The following is a 22,597-nucleotide window of genomic DNA, read 5'->3' on the forward strand; positions in this document are numbered from 1 at the left end:
ACCAGTTGCCACATGCAGCACCAACTCTTATTGATTCGGACGATGTTCAAAAAAAGGCCCGGCTATTAAATAGAAGTAGAAGTCCCATCACACGTGCTATAGTTTTCTGGCAAGTGGTTTCACCATTTTAGTATGTGTCCTCTATTGACAAGGCGCGGACAAATAAAGGCCTTTGTGATATTTACTACAGGTTATAATTGTTGGTCAATAGTTAGTCGATTTCAGTCTTTGAAACAGTCAGTGTGAGTCGCTGTCTTCTATAATATGATTTGCCCCACGACGACCTGTGTTATTTTAAGTATATCATTGAGGTGACTTTAGGTTCATATTTTAGTTGACCTATTGTAACCATTTGTTGAAGTGAAACAAAGCTTCCATGGGAACAAATTACCAATATTATCAGTTCGTTCAACATACACGGATCTGGTTCACAATTTATTGAACGAAAATAACGGAATTACAATGAGTGACGGCACTGACACGGTTGTACTGACCTTCGATCGATGTAGCACGCACTATCGTACTATGACACTGTTTTCCCATTCAGAAAACGTTCCACTTCTGATTAAAATTGTTTCTTTTCACAATATAAGCAGTCGCCGAGATATAAAATACAACAGTTCACGTATTTCAGTCAGAATTTATAAATCGATGGAAGAAGGACTGAACACACGTTTAGTATGTTTTACAGTCATCATGGCGGAACTCGAGTTTAATGATTAACTTTTAAAGTAAATAAATTAGTGGATGTGTCAGGGTTTTATTGGTGTCCAGAGATTGACCCCTAATATTGCATGTTAATCTTTCACCCTTAACTTGACCTCAACTTGCCAGTTCAAAGATAGTTGTGATAGGCTGGCCATCGCAAACATACACCAAATATAAAAGCAATTTGTGAATTGAACAAAGATCGATGGACGTATATTTTACAACAATTTACACATTGTTCTATCACCAGTAAAGGGCGCTGACTTGTTTGCTTGTACATCTAAACATTGAAATCAGATCAAAACTGGGAACAAATAACTTTAGTTTAGGTATATTTTATCCAGATGTGTTAAGCTTATCAACTGTTTTGTTTTTAGTTGTCGGCAACTAGGCATTCGTAGAAATACACATTACAGTATGCGAGCACTCCTCATCATTTCTGAAACACGTTTAAAGTAAAAGCCTACTTATGAATATCTATAATTTATTCATTTTATTAAATTTAAATCCAATATTGATTTTAAGAACAAGATTTACCAACGTGACTTAGAATAACAATACACCTGAGCAGAAACACACTTCCGCTCAGATAAGGCAGTCTCGAATAGAACTGGGCGGACTGGGCGGAAATGATGTCGCTTTACGGGGCGTGCCACTAGATGGCGCTATTATGGAATCGATCAGCAGTATTATCTAATGAATAATTCAGTAATGAAGTGGCATCTGATCAACAGATCCAACTCGATGTCGATAGCATCTAAATAATCACCGTTCTACACAAGTTATATGCAACGTTCGTGGTAGGTACAATTCAAATGTCTATACTGCATAACTGTACATAACTGCAACTCGAAAATAAAAGATTGGATGCGTTTAACTTAGCATACCGGCTTCCACAAAAAAGTCACTGCAATACACATACACACGTCTGTATTGAGCTTGTTTTAGTTCTGTTGTAGTTAATAATTAGCTAGAGATGTTCAAAGTCCAGGAGAGTACTATAATACTGCTCAATTTCGTCGGATAAAAAATCGACGTCATTGGTTCGGCGTATCAGCGTCATTGGTTCACTTCCGACAGACCTTGATTCCCATTCCATAAAAAGATCGTTTCCATTGGCTTTCCGATTCCTACTCCCCGCGATAGGATATAATAGGTGCAACATATTGTTCAGATGACCTGTATTTTGAGTGACCTCAACTTTTGTTATCTATATTACACAGTTTGCTCGTCGCCATTAAACGCGGCCTCTTTGCGGCAACTAGTTGTTGCCACGAAAAAGAAATATCACATCGGTTTACTGTTGTACCACATGTAAAAGTACCAATCAGTGCGACTTCATAACAGCCTTAAGACCAAGCAAACGGTTTCTGCCATAAATGACGAAACGCCACACAAACATATATCTTGTTTGTATATACAACAGACAGTGATTGATTGGCTGCTTTTGTCAAACACACAATGTGTTTGGATAACGGCAAACAAAGAAAATGGCAAGTAGACATACGATTAGCGTATGCTTAATTTATTTTTCAATAAATAATAAAAAAAAACTTATCGCATTTTATTAAACAAAAATTAGCAAAAAAAAATACATCAATACCATAATCTTAATAATAAGTCTGAGCGTTAAGCTGTGAGTTCAAACACACCTCTCATCAAATGCTAAAATATTAAAAACGATTACAATAAAAAGCTCCGATTGAATAATAAGCTTGAAAACAACAATGCGGATGAACCTATATTCTAATTATAGGTGCAGACTCATATTTTATGTTCATGCTTAACTAGCAAGTATTTGCCTTCTACAACAGAGAGTAATTGAAAATGCAGCATGGTCAAAATGCACATTGGAGGCGCGCATCAAACAGAAGAAGCGCACTGGATCAAGATATTGAAATAAAGTTATTTGCAACGAATCTAGGGAAGTATATTGGAGAGGGTAAGATTATTCTAATTAGTGTTCATCGCACATTTATTTACAATGCATTACACAATGAAAACCATGCATCTTCTGTACGTTTTAATAAATGCATCGCATTCGTCTGTACAATTGAAGAGACTTTCAAGAGAATGAAACGACTGTGTTCAACCAAAATCACAAACAATGTGGAGGACCCGGCTGAGTTAATTGCGAGGCTTCGAAATCTGGGATACATTGGAAAGGATAACATGGTGTTACTCTCAGATCTCCTGTACCGAGCTGATCGATCAGATCTTGCTAACACAGTTGCAACAGATTGCCGTATGTTTTGTAGAGGTACGAATTATTCATTATTCGTTACAACGTGGTAATATTAATGGTGCAGTATCATGCGGCCAATCCGGCAAATACGTATTTCTCCCACAAGGATTTACATGAACGTATTTGTAATTTATGTTTTACCTTGTCACTTATTCACACATAACGAAGCAAGCAACACGTTACCATTCATGAAACCACCATTCACAGGTAAGTAAACATAGTTAGATCGTTTTGATTTCAAATCCGATTACTCTGAATGTGAAATCTTTGTAGTTACGTTCTCATAGATCAAATATACATAATAGATGAGCAGACCCAGACCAACACACACATGCGATTACAATATGTTGAGGATCCTGTAGTTGAGGAGTTGCAACAGAAATACGAGGACCAGGAGCGCTTAATAAGACAATTATCAGAAAGACTGGAGGATGTTACAAATCGACTATTAAATATAGAAGCAAGACTGGACACAATCAACGCCCATGCTGCAGAAAATATGTCTAGATACAGTAAGAAATCTGCAAGTAGAATAAACGATGCGATGGTAGGTTATTTGTCGATGTATAATAATAATCTTAGCCTAAAAAATCACCTACACTATAAAATCATACATTTATGTTCACTTTATTTCATGAAAAGTTTTAACTGAGCCATGGCATGTAATGAACAATGCATCCACTAGTATGAGATTAGTAGATTGACTTACAGGCTATACAATTACATACAAATTTACACATATATGTATTTCTTTTACAGTCAACTTTGGTTTAGTTTCAAGAATATGACATTTGCAAACGCCATCTAGCTAGTGTGGTGAAATATTACCAAAGGAAATTAACATTTAGACATAATAATATGGCAGTGATAGCAATGTATAAATTAATTATTCTTTACAGTTTTTGTAAATGTGACAACTAATAAAAATTCATAATGAGTAACTTGAATTACAATGTTCAATTACTGTTGTATTCAACGCACATTGCTATAAAAATGTCAGTGGCTGATAGGAATACCTACAAAGAACCATCTTGAAAATGAATGTACCAACGAAGTATGAACTGCATTGATCATTATCTCATGGTTATATATCATTTTTAACTGGCTTTTTAATTCAGTATAGCGTTTGTTGCTATGGGTGTTGACTTGGTTGCTAGGAACGCGCCCAACCCACTTCTGTGATGAATATTGACCTTATCCATCTGGTGCATACCAATCAGACCATATATTCTGATATTATATCATTAGCATTATATCGTAACAAAACATGTAAATGTTATAAGCGCCGTACATGATTGCTATGGTATGACGGAATTACACATCAAATACAGACAAAATAGAATAGTATTTGTTTTTTTCAAAAAGATTCAACCCCCAATTCAGAGATCCATTTATTCATTACATTAGAGAAATATTAATTATAGCGCCAAAAGTAAGTGACGTTATATACTTAATTCATGGTTTACATAGTACATATTCTGTTAAATTGACACCTTCCGTAATTGCTTTAAACAATTATGGCCGCCAAACCAAGTTACCAATCAATATTCCGATAGGCAAGCACACCAGTTACCGCCTATCGTTATAATAAAATCAGACCAATCTGTTCACTGGTTTTCTAAACCGGCTTAAACAGTGGAAAAAGGAAAGATAAACTCTAAACGAGAAAATAAGGGTTCTATAGAGGCTTTGAACTCTAATTATCAGAAAAGAAACAAATGTTTGTAGGTTTTATGGATATCATGCCGAGCTTAATAAATTCATGTTTTTCTGTGATACTACTTATTTTGCATACTAAATTATGAGGGAACCAGATATACACAGAGTTAATTATAGCAATCTCTGATAATACTATGAAAATATTGTTCAGACATCTTTAAACCTTAAAGGAAAAAAAATTCCAGCAACATAGAAAGCTGAACTGGAATTGTGATATTGATCACTATTTACTTACACATTTTTGTTTTACTGTGTCATATACGCGTTTAGTTCATATATCAAGACAGTTCCGTGTAATAACTCATGTAATAATGTTCAATAACTAGGTAGTAATAACCTCAGTAATCTGCTTGGTCAAAAAAATTGAAAATTCTTAATCATAGCCAACATTTTACATATCTATATAATAGTTAAAAAGGTTGTTATACTAATTATAATTTTTAAAATAATATTTGTTTAAATTTAAATCCCTGAATTCTATATAAAGTATAACAAATTAATTAGATAACTAACAAATCAGTCATGAAGCTTTTCTTAAGTTCCATATAACTCGAACACGTTTGTCTCCTTTTTAACGGACATCATCTGGAGTCACGCACTTTTCATGAGTACATGTTGCTCTCTTGATACATAATACACGTATAGCACAATGTTTTACAATATGTTTGGATTAATTGTGGACAATGGTTTGTAAAATGTAATTCTGTTCATTTGCTTTGTCTTGGAACTAGAAATACTTACTTTAACTTGGATTGGAAGACTTATTCATTTGTGCACAATATGATCAAATTAACTGAACACCTCATATAACATATCATGCCTGTTACGAAAAAATATACATATTTTTGTTTCATATAAAAGATGTTTGGACACGTGAATTATTAATGTAGCAAGGAAATGTCTCGCTATTGTAGCACTCAGCACTCAGCACTCAGAATTTCAGGCAGAATACAATTAAAAATCAAGAAGTGTCAAACATGAAAGAAAAATGCAAGTTATGGTTAAAACGGTATATTTGGTAGTATGGCCGCCCCTATTCCAAAGTATAATGCTCAGTGAACATTCAAATTTGGGGGATAACGTTACACAATGTAGGATAGTAATTAGTAAATAAACAATCCAACCGATTCCACCACAAAATGGGGAGAAATTTATAACTTTCTGAACAAATATAATGCAAAACATATTATGTGAATAATCAACTTTGCAAACATTTCATTATAAATTGTGGGCCAGCCAATATAAGTGGTTTTGTTTTCGAAAATGCTGAACCTAACAATATACATATTCACTCAAACGTGGTAAGATGTCATAATGCCAATTATACGAAAATTTCTGTTCGCCTCTTTCATTACCAATGTCAAATTATGTGAACCAGGTATTATATTTTCTGCAATTTTAAATGTCAATGTTACTTTATAATTCCATTTACCATTGACTATAATCTCAGATTCGTTTTTAAAATCTATATAAGCTGCCACTTTCCCACAATTTGGACATCCCATAATTCCTATAGCAATGGAGCAGTTAAGGTTTTGATAAGGATTGACTGTGATACTGAATGTAATTTTACTGTTTTTGGAATGCGACTCCCAGGCGACTTTATTATCTGTTCGTCCAGGTGTTTCCCCTTCTAGGTCAACGCGTTTCCAACCGTTGACATTGGTTGGTTCTAAAGTAGCAGACGTGTTCTCGTTACTGCGAAGAGATGACCAACATTTGGGACGATAGATAACAGTTTCATTGAAAAGTGGTTTTGGCAAATTATGTAAATCAGAGTGACCATTCAAGGGTAGATTTATTTGTTCAGGAGACGATAAATGTGACTTGGTCAAGTTTACAAAAACCTCTTCACAGAAATGGAGTAGAAAAATACCCATCAGTATATGTACATCTTTACTTGGGTGTGCATCACTCTTGCTTTCGACGAGTTGAGAAATGTTTCCCTGCATGATTGTTGGACACAATGCATCTGGCATACTTATTGATGGTATGTTATAATACAGACTCAGTGGCGTACTGGATACATTTTCATTATTTATGCATGGTGACTCAGAACGCATCTGTTTCCCGTGAACAAAATTCACGTATATTAACTGGGGAGAGTTAGGAAAATCCAACACAACACGAGTTAATTCTTCTTGCGCATAAGGTTTCACATGTTTTATAAAATCATTCACCGCAAATTCCCAAAGTATTATATCCATCATGCTTGTGTTCAAATGGGTATTTAAGCAATATGCGTAATATCTACTATCTGTGGCACCGATTGCAGCATTGTGAAGTTTTACTGGAACACCCAACAATTTCTGTAGACCTTCAGATAGTACATTACCATAGCTGAATTTTCTAGCAGAAATTGAACCCCCAACTATACCAATGTGTAAAGTTCTATTTGTCATCACAACATCTCTAAAAATCCGCTGCAGATTGTCAGTGGAAGTCAAATGTTTCAACGCTCTATAAATCATCCCATCTTGAACTTGAAGGGCAATATTCTTTTCCCAAGATGCAATATACCTGTTAAGCTCTAACAATCGACTGGGTAGTTCTTTAACATGTATATAATAGTTGCTCACGTGTGTTTGTTGAATCACTGGCTGTGGCACGGAGGCTACATTGTTGGCTTTTGGAACATTATAGGCAACATCAATGTAGATAATGAGTAGAACACAGATACAGATACAACCTCCTGAAATCGCTGACAACTTGTTATATGCCGATTTCTTTTCCATTATGTTCCTAAGTAAAAAATATAATATATTACCGGTTAAATGTTTTAAAAGATGTTTTCCTCGCATGTATAAATAAATTGAACTGTGGTGAATCGTTCAAATGGCACGGTTTCGCGAGCTTGATATAAAGATACTCCCCCACGAAGCCATGCGGGATTCTACCGACAAGCTGCGTATTTGACATCGGTGGAATATATAGATCCAATTGCATGCGACTAATCACAGTTGGCGTAGCTTGTCGCAACTGGTCGGAACTGGCCATGGTAAGTGGCTTAGTACTGAACACACACAAAATGGTCTATTATGCAGATTTGCACTTGATCTTGTTATTGTGCGTATTTGATGCATAGAGCAATAGCCACTGTTTGCATGAGTCCATTCGATTGGTGCCTTAGCTTCTGGGATGATTTGGTTGTACAAATTATTGAAATTTATGCTTTGTCTATTACATGCTGATCAAATCATTTAAATTACATGGTCGTCAGATCAGTATTGCAGTTGTCCAGTGTTTTTTATGCTCAATGGTTTCATTATTATTTTTGGATAACTTGTGATTAATTTACTTTCATTGCATCGTATAATTCTTTCCAATCTTGAATTCTTTGTCTTCTTTCTCTTGTGTTAACCACTGCTAAATATATCGTGTTAATTATTCTAATTTATTGGCTGTGGAAAATATTTTTTGGAGAAATTGAAATGTTGAGCCACCCTTCTGTCATGATGGCAGGCACTTGCTTTCGGCTGTCATACAGTATTAACAGTGAATTTTCAGGAATCCTTCACGGATGATTCAATATGTATTTCATTACATCAGTCACTATTTTCTTGCCTCGCTTCACTGCTGATTTGATAAAATGTGGCATGTCTGTATGACCATTTCAAATGTAAGTCAGTATTTTCTATTTAGTAACTTATCTAATATAGAATGCGGATCGGGCGATTTCCATTCATTCCCACAGATAACGATCAGCAAGTCGCCAAGGCTTATCAATGTTCCCTTGCGTATTTAACCCAGGGCATGTTGGTTCATATATCAGTTGATCAAGAGTGAAGGTTGACACTAGAAATCTGTTTTTGTTTTAAGGAACTTAGGTTGGGTACAGTTTGTAGGATTTGCCCTAACAATTACACTATTTAGGGATCATTTATGGGTTTTAACAACTGTTTGCATGTTAAGTAGCTTTCATTGTAACATTGTCGTGGGGGTAGTTCTAGATTCCCGGCTAAAACGCAACGGTTTGTTGGAGACTTTAGTTACTAACATCTCTGTTGTATGCTATAAGTGTTATCTTTAGTGTGGCTATTATATGAACAAGGACTTTTATAGATAACAACAGTGACAACGTTGATATTGAGTAAATATTCTCACCACTACTACCTGCTGCCCCTACAATCTATGTCTGGCCAGATTTCCAACTCCTCAATATCTTCACATCCGGGCTTTCTTTTACACGACAACTTTTATGTAGAAACAGCCGAACGTATTCAAAAATAAGCAAATTTCACGACATAAACTATATTTTTGTCTTCCTATAATAGAAGACGCTATAACCAGTTGTCACATGCAGCACCAACTCTTATTGGATTTGGACGATGTTCAAAAAAAGGCCCGACTATTAAATAGAAGTAGAAGTCCCATCACACGTGCTATAGTTTTCTGGCAAGTGTTTTCCCCATTTTAGTATGTGTCCTCTATTGACAAGGCGCGGACAAATAAAGGCCTTTGTGATATTTACTACAGGTTATAATTGTTGGTCAATAGTTAGTCGATTTCAGTCTTTGAAACAGTCAGTATGAGTCGCTGTCTTCTATAATATGATTTGCCCCACGACGACCTGTGTTATTTTAAGTATATCATTGAGGTGACTTTAGGTTCATATTTTAGTTGACCTATTGTAACCATTTGTTGAAGTGAAACAAAGCTTCCATGGGAACAAATTACCAATATTATCAGTTCGTTCAACATACACGGATCTGGTTCACAATTTATTGAACGAAAATAACGGAATTACAATGAGTGACGGCACTGACACGGTTGTACTGACCTTCGATCGATGTAGCACGCACTATCGTACTATGATACTGTTTTCCCATTCAGAAAACGTTCCACTTCTGATTAAAATTGTTTCTTTTCACAATATAAGCAGTCGCCGAGATATAAAATACAACAGTTCACGTATTTCAGTCAGAATTTATAAATCGATGGAAGAAGGACTGAACACACGTTTAGTATGTTTTACAGTCATCATGGCGGAACTCGAGTTTAATGATTAACTTTTAAAGTAAATAAATTAGTGGATGTGTCAGGGTTTTATTGGTGTCCAGAGATTGACCCCTAATATTGCATGTTAATCTTTCACCCTTAACTTGACCTCAACTTGCCAGTTCAAAGATAGTTGTGATAGGCTGACCATCGCAAACATACACCAAATATAAAAGCAATTTGTGAATTGACAAAAGATCGATGGACGTATATCTTACAACAATTTACACATTGTTCTATCACCAGTAGAGGGCGCTGACTTGTTTGCTTGTACATCTAAACATTGAAATCAGATCAAAACTGGGAACAAATTACTTTAGTTTAGGTGTATTTTATCCAGATGTGTTAAGCTTATCAACTGTTTTGTTTTTAGTTGTCGGCAACTAGGCATTCGTAGAAATACACATTACAGTATGCGAGCACTCCTCATCATTTCTGAAACACGTTTAAAGTAAAAGCCTACTTATGAATATCTATAATTTATCCATTTTATTGAATTTAAATCCAATATTGATTTTAAGAACAAGATTTACCAACGTGACTTAGAATAACAGTACACCTGAGCAGAAACACACTTCCGCTCAGATAAGGCAGTCTCGAATAGAACTAGGCGGAAATGATGTCGCTTCTCGGGGCGTGCCACGAGATGGCGCTATTATGAAATCGATCAGCAGTATTATCTAATGAATAATTCAGTAATGAAGTGTCATCTGATCAACAGATCCAACTCGATGTGGATAGCATCTAAACAATCACCGTTCTACACAAGTTATATGCAACGTTCGTGGTAGGTACAATTCAAATGTCTATACTGCATAACTGGACATAACTGCAACTCGAAAATAAAAGATTGGATGCGTTTAACTTAGCATACCGGCTTCCACAAAAAAAGTCTCTGCAATACACATACACACGTCTGTATTGAGCTTGTTTTAGTTCTGTTGTAGTTAATAATGAGCTAGAGATGTTCAAAGTCCAGGAGAGTACTATAATACTGCTCAATTTCGTCGGATAAAAAATCGACGTCATTGGTTCGGCGTATCAGCGTCATTGGTTCACTTCCGACAGACCTTGATTCCCATTCCATAAAAAGATCGTTTCCATTGGCTTTCCGATTCCTACTCCCCGCGATAGGATATAATAGGTGCAACATATTGTTTAGATGACCTGTTTTTTGATGACCTCAACTTTTGTTATCTATATTACACAGTTTGCTTGTCGCCATTAAACGCGGCCTCTTTGCGGCAACTAGTTGTTGCAACGAAAAAGAAATATCACATCGGTTTACTGTTGTACCACATGCAAAGTACCAATCAGTACGGCTTCATAACAGCCTTAAGACCAAGCAAACGGTTTCTGCCATAAATGACGAAACACCATACAAACATATATCTTGTTTGTATCTACAACAGACAGTGATTGATTGGCTGCTTTTGTCAAACACACAATGTGTTTGGATAACGGCAAACAAAAAAAATGGCAAGTAGACATACGATTAGCGTATGCTTAATTTATTTTTCAAAAAATAAAAAAAAAACTTATTGCATTTTATTAAACAAAAATTAGCAAAAAAAATGGCATCAATACCATAATCTTAATAATAAGTCTGAGCGTTGAGCTGTGAGTTCAAACACACCTCTCATCAAATGCTAAAATATTAAAAATAATTACTAACATTAAAATGCTTAGATTGAATAATAAGCTTGAAAACAACAATGCGGATAAACCTATATTATAATTATAAGTGCAGACTCATATTTTATGTTCATACTTAACTAGCAAGTATTTGCCTTCTACAACAGAGAGTAATTGAAAATGCAGCATGGTCAAAATGCACATTGGAGGCGCGCATCAAATAGAAGAAGCGCAGCCTAAAAAAATCACCTACACTATAAAATCATACATTTATGTTCACTTTATTTCATGAAAAGTTTTAACTGAGCCATGGCATGTAATGAACAATGCGTCTACTAGTATGAGATTAGTAGACCGAATTACAGGCTATACAATTACATACTAATTTACACATATATGTATTTCTTTTACAGTCAACTTTGGTTTAGTTTCAAGAATATGACATTTGCAAACGCCATCTAGTTAGTGTGGTGAAATATTACCAAAGGAAATTAACATTTTTACATAATAATATGACAGTGATACTAATGTACAAATTAATTATTGTTTACAATTTTTGTAAATGTGACAACTAATAAAAAATCACAATGAGTAACTTGAATTACAATGTTCAATTACTGTTGTATTCAACGCACATTGCTATGAAAATGTCAGTGGCTGATAGGAATACCTACAAAGAAACCATATTGAAAATGAATGTACCAACGACGTATGAACTGCATTGATCATAATCTCGTGGTTATATATCATTTTTAACTGGCTTTTTAACTAAGTATAGCGTTTGTTGCTATGGGTGTTGACTTGGTTGCTAGGAATGCGCCCAGCCCACTTCTGTGATGAATATTGATCTTATCCATCTGATGCATACCAATCAGACCATATATTCTGATATTATATCATTAGCATTAAATCGTAACAAAGTATGTAAATGTTATAAGCGCCGTACATGATTACTATGGTATGACGGAATTACACACCAAATACAGAAAAAAAGAATAGTATTTGTTTTTTTGAAAAACAATTCAGAGATCCATTTATTCATTGCATTAGAGATACTATTAATTATAGCGCCAAAAGTAAGTGACGTTATATACTTAATTCATGGTTTAAATAGTACATATTCTGTTAAATTGACACCTTCCGTAATTGCTTTAAACAATTATGACTGCCAAACCAAGTTACCAATCAATATTCCGATAGGCAAGCACACCAGTTACTGCCTATCGTTATAATAAAATCAGACCAATCTGTTCACTAGTTTTCTAAACCGGCTTAAACAGTGGAAAAAGGAAAGATAAACTCTTAACGAGAACATAAGGGTTCTATAGAGGCTTTGACCTCTAATTATCAGAAAAGAAACAAATGTTTGTAAGTTTCATGGGTATCATGTCGAGCTTAATAAGTTCATGTTTTATGTTTTTTTGTGATACTAATTATTTTGCATACTAAATTATGTAGGAAGCAGATATACGCCGAGTAAACTATAGAAATCTCGGACAATACTATGACAATATAGTGCAGACATCTTTAAACCTTAAATTAAAAAAATGTTGCAGCAATATAGAAAGCAGAACTGAAATTCAAACTGTGTTACGAATCACTATTTACTTACAAATGTTTGTATTACTGTGTCATATAAGCGTTCATATATCAAGACAGTTACGTGTAATAACTCACGTAATAATGTCCAATAACTATTTGGTAATAACCTCAGTAAATTGCTTGGTCAAAGCAAATTGAACTTTTTAAATCATGGAAAATTGTCCCGCATCTATATAATACTTAATAAAGTTGCTATACTAATTAAATTTTTTAAAATAATATTTGTTTAAATTTAAATCCCTGAATTCTATATAAAGTATAACAAATTAATTAGATAACTAACACATCAGTCATGAAGCTTTTCTTAAGTTCCATATAACTCGAACACGTTTGTCTCCTTTTTAACGGACATCATCTGGAGTCACGCACTTTTCATGAGTACATGTTGGTCTCTTGATACATAATAAACGTATAGCACAATAATTTACCATGTTTGGATTAATTGTGGACAATGATTTACAAAATTAAACTCAGACGACTTGCTGTATATTAGAACTATGGATACTTACTTTAACTTTATTTGTGTACAATTGGATTATATAAAGTCAGCAGAATGTTAAAGATAAATATGATAGTTCAGTCTCAATCATATGAGGCACCTCATATAACATATCATGCCTGTCACGAAAATATATAGATTTTTGTTCATACAAAAGAAGTTTGCACACATGAATTATTAATGTAGGAAGGTAAATGGGAATGTCTCGCGATTGTCCGTACTACTATTAAAGATCCAGAAGTGTCAAAAATAAAAGAGAAAGTTATGGTTAAAACGGTATGTTTGGTAGTATGGCCGCCCCTATTCCAAAGTAAACTGCTCAGTGAACATTCAACTTTGAGGGATAACGTCACACACTGTAGGCCGTTATTTGGCAGATAAACAATCCAACCGATTCCACCACAAATTGGGGAGCAATTTATAACTTTCTGAACAAATATAATGCAATACACATTATGTGAATAATAAACGTTGCAAACATGTTATTATAAATTGTGGGCCAGCAAATATAAGTGGTTTTGTTTTCGAAAATGCTGAACAATATATATATTTACTCAAACGTGGTATGATGTCATAATGCCAATTATACGAAAATTTCTTTTCGCCTCTTTCATTACCAATGTCAAATTATGTGTGCCAGGACTTATATTTTCTGCAATTTTAAATGTTAAGGTTACTTTCCAATTCCATTTACCGTTGACTATAATCTCAGATTCGTTTTTAAAATCTATATAAGCAGCAATTTTCCCACAATTTGGACATCCCATAATTCCTATAGCAATAGAGCAGTTAAGGTTTTGATAAGGATTGACTGTGATACTGAATGTAATTTTACTGTTTTTGGAATGCGACTCCCAGGCGACTTTATTATCTGTACGTCCAGGTGTTTTCCCTTCTAGGTCAACGCGTTTCCAACCGTTGACATTGGTTGGTTCTAAAGTAGCAGACGTGTTCTCATTACTGCGAAGAGATGACCAACACTTGGGACGATAGATAATAGTTTCATTGAAAAGTGGTTTTGGCAAATTATGTAAATCAGAGTGACCATTCATGGGTAGATTTATTTGTTCAGGAGACGATAAATGTGACTTGGTCAAGTTTACAAAAACCTCTTCACAGAAATGGAGTAGAAAAATACCCATCAGTATATGAACATCTTTACTTGGGTGTGCATCACTCTTGCTTTCGACGAGTTGAGAAATATTTCCCTGCATGATTGTTGGGCACAATGCATCTGGCATACTTATTGATGGTATGTTATAATACAGACTCAGTGGCGTACTGGATACATTTTCATTATTTATGCATGGTGACTTAGAACGCATCTGTGCCCCGTGGACAAAATTCACGTATATTAACTGGGGAGAGTTCGGAAAATCCAACACAACACGAGTCAATTCTTCTTGCGCATAAGGTTTCACATGTTTTATAAAATCATTCACCGCAAATTCCCAAAGTATTATATCCATCATTTTTGTATTCAAGTGGGTATTTATGCAATATGCGTAATATCTACTATCTGTGGCACCGATTGCAGCATTGTGAAGTTTTACTGGAACACCCAACAATTTCTGTAGACCTTCAGATAGTACATTACCATAGCTGAATTTTCTAGCAGAAATTGAACCCCCAACTATACCAATGTGCAAAGTTCTATTTGTCATCAGAACATCTCTAAAAATCCGCTGCAGATTGTCAGTGGAAGGCAAATGTTTCAACGCTCTATATATCATCCCATCTTGAACTTGAATGGCAATATTTTTTTCCCAAGATGCAATATACCTGTTGAGCTCTAACAATCGGTTGGGTAGTTCTTTAACATGCATATAATAGTTGCTCACGTGTGTTTGTTCAATCACTGGCTGTGGCATTGTGGCTACATTGTTGGCTTTTGGAACATTATAGGCAACATTAATGTAGATAATGAATAAAACACAGATACAGATACAACCTCCTGAAGTCGCTGACAACTTTTTGTATGCTGATTTCTTTTCCATTATGTTCCTAAGTAAAAAATATAATATATTACCGGTTAAATGTTTTAGAAGATGTTTTCCTCGCATGTATAAATAAATTGAACTGTGGTGAATCGTTCAAATGGCACGGTTTCGCGAGCTTGATATAAAGATACTCCCCCACGAAGCCATGCGGAATTCTACCGACAAGCTGCGTATTTGACATCGGTGGAATATATAGATCCAATTGCATGCGACTAATCACAGTTGGCGTAGCTTGTTGCAACTGGTCGGAACTGGCCATGGTAAGTGGCTTAGTACTGAACACACACAAAATGGTCTATTATGCAGATTTGCACTTGATCTTGTTATAGTGCGTATTTGATGCATAGAGCAATAGCCACTGTTTGCATGAGTCCATTGGATTGGTGCCTTAGCTCCTGGGATGATTTGGTTGTACAAATTATTGAAATTTATGCTTTGTCTATTACATGCTGATCAAATCATTTAAATTACATGGTCGTCAGATCAGTATTACAGTTGTCCAGTGTTTTTTATGCTCAATGGTTTCATTATTATTTTTGGATAACTTGTGATTAATTTATTTTCATTGCATCATATAATTCTTTCCAATCTTGAATTTTTTGTCTTCTTTCTCTTGTGTTAACCACTGCTAAATATATCGTGTTAATTATTCTAATTTATTGGCTGTGTGAAAATACTTTTTGGAGGAATTGAAATGTTGATCCACCCTAGTGTCATGATGGCAGGCACTTGCTTTCGGCTGTCATACAGTAAACAGTTGAATTTTCACGAATCCTTCACGGAATATGTATTTCGTTACATCAGTCACTACTTTCTTGCCTCGCTTCACTGCTGATTTGATAAAATGTGGCAAGTCTGTATGACCATTTCAAATGTAAGTCAGTATTTTCTATTTAGTAACTTATCTAATATAGAATGCGTATCGGGCGATTTTCATTCATTCCCTCAGATAACGATCACCAAGTCTCCAAAGCGTATTTAACCCAGTCGCATTTAGGTTCGTATATCAGTCGATCACGGGTGAAGGTTTACACTAGAAATCTGTTTTGGTTTTAAGGAACTTAGGTTGGGTACAGTTTATAGGATTTGCCCTAACAAATACACTATTTCTGGTTCATTTATGGGTATTTTAACAACTGTTTGTCATGGGGTAGGCCTAGATTTCGTGCTAAAACGCAACGGTTTTTTTGGAGTCTTTATTTACTAACATCTCTGTTGTATACTATAAGTTTTGTCTTCAGTGTGGCTATGATATAAACAAGGACTTGTATAGATAACAATAGTGACAACGTTGATATTGAGTAAATATTTTCACCACTACTACCTGCTACTTCTACAATTAATGTCTGACCAAATTTCCAACTCCACAATATCTTCACATTCGGGCTGTCTTTCACAGGACAACTTTTATGTAGAAAGAGCCGAACGTATTCAAAATTAAGCAAATTTCACATAAACTATATTTTTGTCTTCCTATAGTAGAAGACGCTATAATTCTTATTGGATTTGGACGATGTTCAAAAAAGGCCCGGCTATTAAATAGAAGTAGAAGTCCCATCACACGTGCTATAGTTTTCTGGCAAGTGTTTTCCCCATTTTAGTATGTGTCCTCTATTGACAAGGCGCGGACAAATAAAGGCCTTTGTGATATTTACTACAGGTTATAATTGTTGGTAAATAGTTAGTCGATTTCAGTCTTTGAAACAGTCAGTGTGAGTCGCTGTCTTCTATAATTCAGTAATCGGCCTCAGATATGATTTGCCCCACGACGACCTGTGTTATTTTAAGTATATCATTGGGGTGACTTTAGGTTCATATTTTAGTTGATCTATTGTCACCCTTTGTTGAAGTGAAACAAAGCGTCCACGGGAACAAATTACCAATATTATCAGTTCGTTCAACATACACGGATCTGGTTCACAATTTATTGAAAGAAAATAACAGAATGACAATGAGTGACGGCACTGACACCGTTGTACTGACCTTCGATCGATTCAGCATGCACTATCGCACTATGACACTGTTTTTCCTTTCAGAAAACGTTCCACTTCTGATTAAAATTGTTTCTTTTCACAATATAAGCAGTAGGCGAGATATAAAATACAACAGTTCACGTAATATCAGTCAACATTTATAAGACAAGGGAAGAAGGACCTAACACACGTTTAGTATGTTTTACGAGTCATCATGGCGGTACTCAAGATTAATGATTAACTTTTAACGTAAATAAATTAGTGGATGTGTCAGGGTATTATTGGTGTTCAGAGATTGACCCCTAATATTGCATGTTGATCTTTCACCCTTACCTTGACCTCAACTTGCCAGTTCCATGAAAGTTGTGATAGGCTGGCCATCGCAAACATACACCAAATATAAAAGCAATTTGTGAATTGAAAAAAGATCGATGGACGTATATTTACACATTGTTCTATCACCAGTAAAGGGCGCTGACTTATTTGCTTGTACATCTAAACATTGAAATCAGATCAAAACTGGGAACAAATTACTTTAGTTTAGGTGTATTTTATCCAGATGTGTTAAGCTTATCAACTGTTTTGTTTTTAGTTGTCGGCAACTAGGCATTCGTAGAAATACACATTACAGTATGCGAGCACTCCTCATCATTTCTGAAACACGTTTAAAGTAAAAGCCTACTTATGAATATCTATAATTTATCCATTTTATTGAATTTAAATCCAATATTGATTTTAAGAACAAGATTTACCAACGTGACTTAGAATAACAGTACACCTGAGCAGAAACACACTTCCGCTCAGATGAGGCAGTCTCGAATAGAACTGGGCGGAAATGATGTCGCTTCTCGGGGCGTGCCACTAGATGGCGCTATTATCGAATCGATCAGCAGTATTATCTAATGAATAATTCAGTAATGAAGTGTCATCTGATCAACAGATCCAACTCGATGTGGAGAGCATCTAAACAATCACCGTTCTACACAAGTTATATGCAACGTTCGTGGTAGGTACAATTCAAATGTCTATACTGCATAACTGTACATAACTGCAACTCGAAAAGAAAAGATTGGATGCGTTTAACTTAGCATACAGGCTTCCACAAAAAAGTCACTGCAATACACATATACACGTCTGTATTGAGCTTGCTTTAGTTCTGTTGTAGTTAATGATTAGCTAGACATGTTCAAAGTCCAGGAGAGTACTATTATACTGGTTAATTTCGTCGGATAAAAATCGACGTCATTGGTTCGGCGTATCAGCGTCATTGGTTCACTTCCGACAGACCTGGATTCCCATTCCATTAAAAAGATTGTTTCTATTGCCTTTCCGATTCCTACTCCCCTCGATAGGATATAATAGGTGCAACATATTGTTTAGATGACCTGTATTTTGAGTGACCTCAATTTTTGTTATCTGTACTACACAGATTGCTCGTCGCCATTAAACGCGGCCTCTTTGCTGCAACTAGTTGTTGCCACTAAAAAGAAATATCACATCGGTTTACTGTTGTACCACATGTAAAAGTACTAATCAGTGCGACTTCATAACAGCCTTAAGACCAAGCAAACGGCTTCTGCTATAAATGACGAAACACCACACAAACATATATATTGTTTGTATCTATAAAAGACAGTGACTGATTGGCTGCTTTTGTCAAACTTTACTTATTTTACAATCATAACACACAGTGTGTTTGGATAACGGCAAACAAATAAACTGGCAAGCAGACATACGATTAGCGTATGCTTAATTTATGTTTCAATAAATAAAAAACTAAAAAAAAAACTTATCGCATTTTATTAAACAAAAATTAGCAAAAAAAAATGGCATCAATACCATAATCTTAATAATAAGTCTGAACGTTAAGCTGTGAGTTCAAACACACCTCTCATCAAATGCTAAAATATTAAAAACGATTACTAACATTAAAAAGCTCCGATTGAATCTGCTTGAAAACAACAATGCGGAGAAACCTGTATTCTCATTACAAGTGCAGAGTCATATTTTATGTTCATACTTAACTAGCAAGTATTTGCCTTCTACAACAGAGAGTAATTGAAAATGCAGCATGGACAAAATGCACATTGGAGGCGCGCAACAAACAGAAGGAGCTCACCTGACCAAGATATTGAAATACAGTTATTTGCAACGAATCTAGGGAAGTATATTGGAGAGGGTAAGATTATTCTAATTAGTATTCATCGCACATTTATTTACAATGCATTACACAATGGAAACCATGCATCTTCTGTAAGTTTTAATAAATGCATCGCATTCGTCTGAACAATTGAAGAGACTTTCAAGAGAATGAAGCGACTGTGTTCAACCAAAATCACAAACAATGTGGAGGACCCGGCTGAGTTAATTGCGAGGCTTCGAAATCTGGGATACATTGGAAAGGATAACATGGTGTTACATTCTGATCTCCTGTACCGAGCTGATCGATCAGATCTTGCTAACACAGTTGCAACAGATTGGCGTATGTTTTGTAGAGGTACGAATTATTCATTATTCGTTACAACGTGGTAATATTTATGGTGCAGTATCAAACAGCCAATCCCCCAAATACGTATTTCTCCTACAATGATTTGCATAAACGTATTTTAATTTATGTTTTACCTTGTCACTTATTCACATAGACACACATAACGAAGCAAGCAACACGTTATCATTCATGAAACCACCATTCACAGGTAAGTAAACATAGTTAGATCGTTTTGATTTCAAATCCGATTACTCTGAATGTGAAATCTTTGTAGTTACTTTCTCATAGATCAAATATACATGATGGATGAGCAGACCCAGACCAACACACACATGCGATTACAATATGTTGAGGATCCTGTAGTTGAGGAGTTGCAACAGAAATACGAGGACCAGGAGCGCTTAATAAGACAATTATCAGAAAGACTGGAGGATGTTACAAATCGACTATCAAATATAGAAGCAAAACAGGACACAATCAACGCCCATGCTGCTGAAAATCTGTTCAGATACAGTAAGAAATCTGCAAGTAGAATAAAAGATGCGATGTTAGGTTATTTATCGTTGTATAATAATAATCTCAGCCTAAAAAAATCACCTACACTATAAAATCATACATTTATGTTCACTTTATTTCATGAAAAGTTTTAACTGAGCCATGGCATGTAATGAACAATGCGTCTACTAGTATGAGATTAGTAGACCGAATTACAGGCTATACAATTACATACTAATTTACACATATATGTATTTCTTTTACAGTCAACTTTGGTTTAGTTTCAAGAATATGACATTTGCAAACGCCATCTAGTTAGTGTGGTGAAATATTACCAAAGGAAATTAACATTTTTACATAATAATATGACAGTGATACTAATGTACAAATTAATTATTGTTTACAATTTTTGTAAATGTGACAACTAATAAAAAATCACAATGAGTAACTTGAATTACAATGTTCAATTACTGTTGTATTCAACGCACATTGCTATGAAAATGTCAGTGGCTGATAGGAATACCTACAAAGAAACCATATTGAAAATGAATGTACCAACGACGTATGAACTGCATTGATCATAATCTCGTGGTTATATATCATTTTTAACTGGCTTTTTAACTAAGTATAGCGTTTGTTGCTATGGGTGTTGACTTGGTTGCTAGGAATGCGCCCAGCCCACTTCTGTGATGAATATTGATCTTATCCATCTGATGCATACCAATCAGACCATATATTCTGATATTATATCATTAGCATTAAATCGTAACAAAGTATGTAAATGTTATAAGCGCCGTACATGATTACTATGGTATGACGGAATTACACACCAAATACAGAAAAAAAGAATAGTATTTGTTTTTTTCAAAAACAATTCAGAGATCCATTTATTCATTGCATTAGAGATACTATTAATTATAGCGCCAAAAGTAAGTGACGTTATATACTTAATTCATGGTTTAAATAGTACATATTCTGTTAAATTGACACCTTCCGTAATTGCTTTAAACAATTATGGCCGCCAAACCAAGTTACCAATCAATATTCCGATAGGCAAGCACACCAGTTACTGCCTATCGTTATAATAAAATCAGACCAATCTGTTCACTGGTTTTCTAAACCGGCTTAAACAGTGGAAAAAGGAAAGATAAACTCTTAACGAGAACATAAGGGTTCTATAGAGGCTTTGACCTCTAATTATCAGAAAAGAAACAAATGTTTGTAAGTTTCATGGGTATCATGTCGAGCTTAATAAGTTCATGTTTTATGTTTTTTTGTGATACTAATTATTTTGCATACTAAATTATGTAGGAAGCAAATATACGCGAGTAAACTATAGAAATCTCGGACAATACTATGACAATATAGTGCAGACATCTTTAAACCTTAAATTAAAAAATGTTGCAGAAATATAGAAAGCAGAACTGAAATTCAAACTGTGTTACGAATCACTATTTACTTACAAATGTTTGTATTACTGTGTCATATAAGCGTTCATATATCAAGACAGTTACGTGTAATAACTCACGTAATAATGTCCAATAACTATTTGGTAATAACCTCAGTAAATTGCTTGGTCAAAGCAAATTGAACTTTTTAAATCATGGAAAATTGTCCCGCATCTATATGATACTTAATAAGGTTGTTATACTAATTAAAATTTTTAAAATAATATTTGTTTAAATTTAAATCCCTGAATTCTATATAAAGTATAACAAATTAATTAGATAACTAACACATCAGTCATGAAGCTTTTCTTAAGTTCCTTATAACTCGAACACGTTTGTCTCCTTTTTAACGTACATCATCTGGAGTCTCGCACTTTTCATGAGTACATGTTGGTCTCTTAATACATAATAAACGTATAGCACAATGTTTTACAATATGTTTGGATTAATTGTGGACAATGGTTTGTAAAATGTAATTCTGTTCATTTGCTTTGTCTTGGAACTAGAAATACTTACTTTAACTTGAATTGGAAGCCTTCTTTATTTGTGTACAATTTGATTATATAAAGTCAGCAGAATGTTAAAGATAAATATGATAGTTCAGTCTCAATCATATGAGGCACCTCATATAACATATCATGCCTGTCACGAAAATATATAGATTTTTGTTCATACAAAAGAAGTTTGCAAACATGAATTATTAATGTAGGAAGGTAAATGGGAATGTCTCGTTATTGTCCGTACTACTATTAAAGATCCAGAAGTGTCAAAAATAAAAGAGAAAGTT

The 22,597-nt window shown here is 34.7% G+C and overlaps 2 protein-coding genes and 2 long non-coding RNA genes across 4 annotated transcripts; 2 read left to right on the forward strand and 2 right to left on the reverse strand.

The window, feature by feature from the left end:
* The first annotated feature begins 3,271 nt into the window (after positions 1 to 3,271).
* Positions 3,272 to 3,900, forward strand: LOC144350770 (uncharacterized). The gene is made up of 2 exons (XR_013420332.2): positions 3,272 to 3,500; positions 3,713 to 3,900. It is a non-coding gene; the product is annotated as an uncharacterized LOC144350770 (long non-coding RNA).
* A 2,064-nt stretch (positions 3,901 to 5,964) lies between these two features.
* LOC146745513 (uncharacterized) lies at positions 5,965 to 7,407 on the reverse strand. The gene has a single exon (XM_085498722.1). It carries the CDS (start codon positions 7,405 to 7,407, stop codon positions 5,965 to 5,967), a length of 1,443 nt encoding a protein of 480 aa, XP_085354848.1.
* A 6,553-nt stretch (positions 7,408 to 13,960) lies between these two features.
* On the reverse strand, positions 13,961 to 15,403 carry LOC146745514 (uncharacterized). Its single transcript, XM_085498723.1, has one exon. It carries the CDS (start codon positions 15,401 to 15,403, stop codon positions 13,961 to 13,963), a length of 1,443 nt encoding a protein of 480 aa, XP_085354849.1.
* A 4,783-nt stretch (positions 15,404 to 20,186) lies between these two features.
* Positions 20,187 to 20,816, forward strand: LOC144348775 (uncharacterized). Its single transcript, XR_014929504.1, has 2 exons — positions 20,187 to 20,380; positions 20,629 to 20,816. It is a non-coding gene; the product is annotated as an uncharacterized LOC144348775 (long non-coding RNA).
* Positions 20,817 to 22,597: the final 1,781 nt, after the last annotated feature.

The sequence above is a fragment of the Saccoglossus kowalevskii genome, chromosome 5 (genome assembly GCF_978046115.1).
Source record: "Saccoglossus kowalevskii chromosome 5, keSacKowa6.1, whole genome shotgun sequence".
NCBI lineage: Eukaryota > Metazoa > Hemichordata > Enteropneusta > Harrimaniidae > Saccoglossus > Saccoglossus kowalevskii.

Excerpts from the sequence above, each read along its gene's own strand:
- LOC146745513 (XM_085498722.1), bottom strand. The coding sequence starts at position 7,407 with ATGGAAAAGAAATCGGCATATAACAAGTTGTCAGCGATTTCAGGAGGT.
- LOC146745514 (XM_085498723.1), bottom strand. The coding sequence starts at position 15,403 with ATGGAAAAGAAATCAGCATACAAAAAGTTGTCAGCGACTTCAGGAGGT.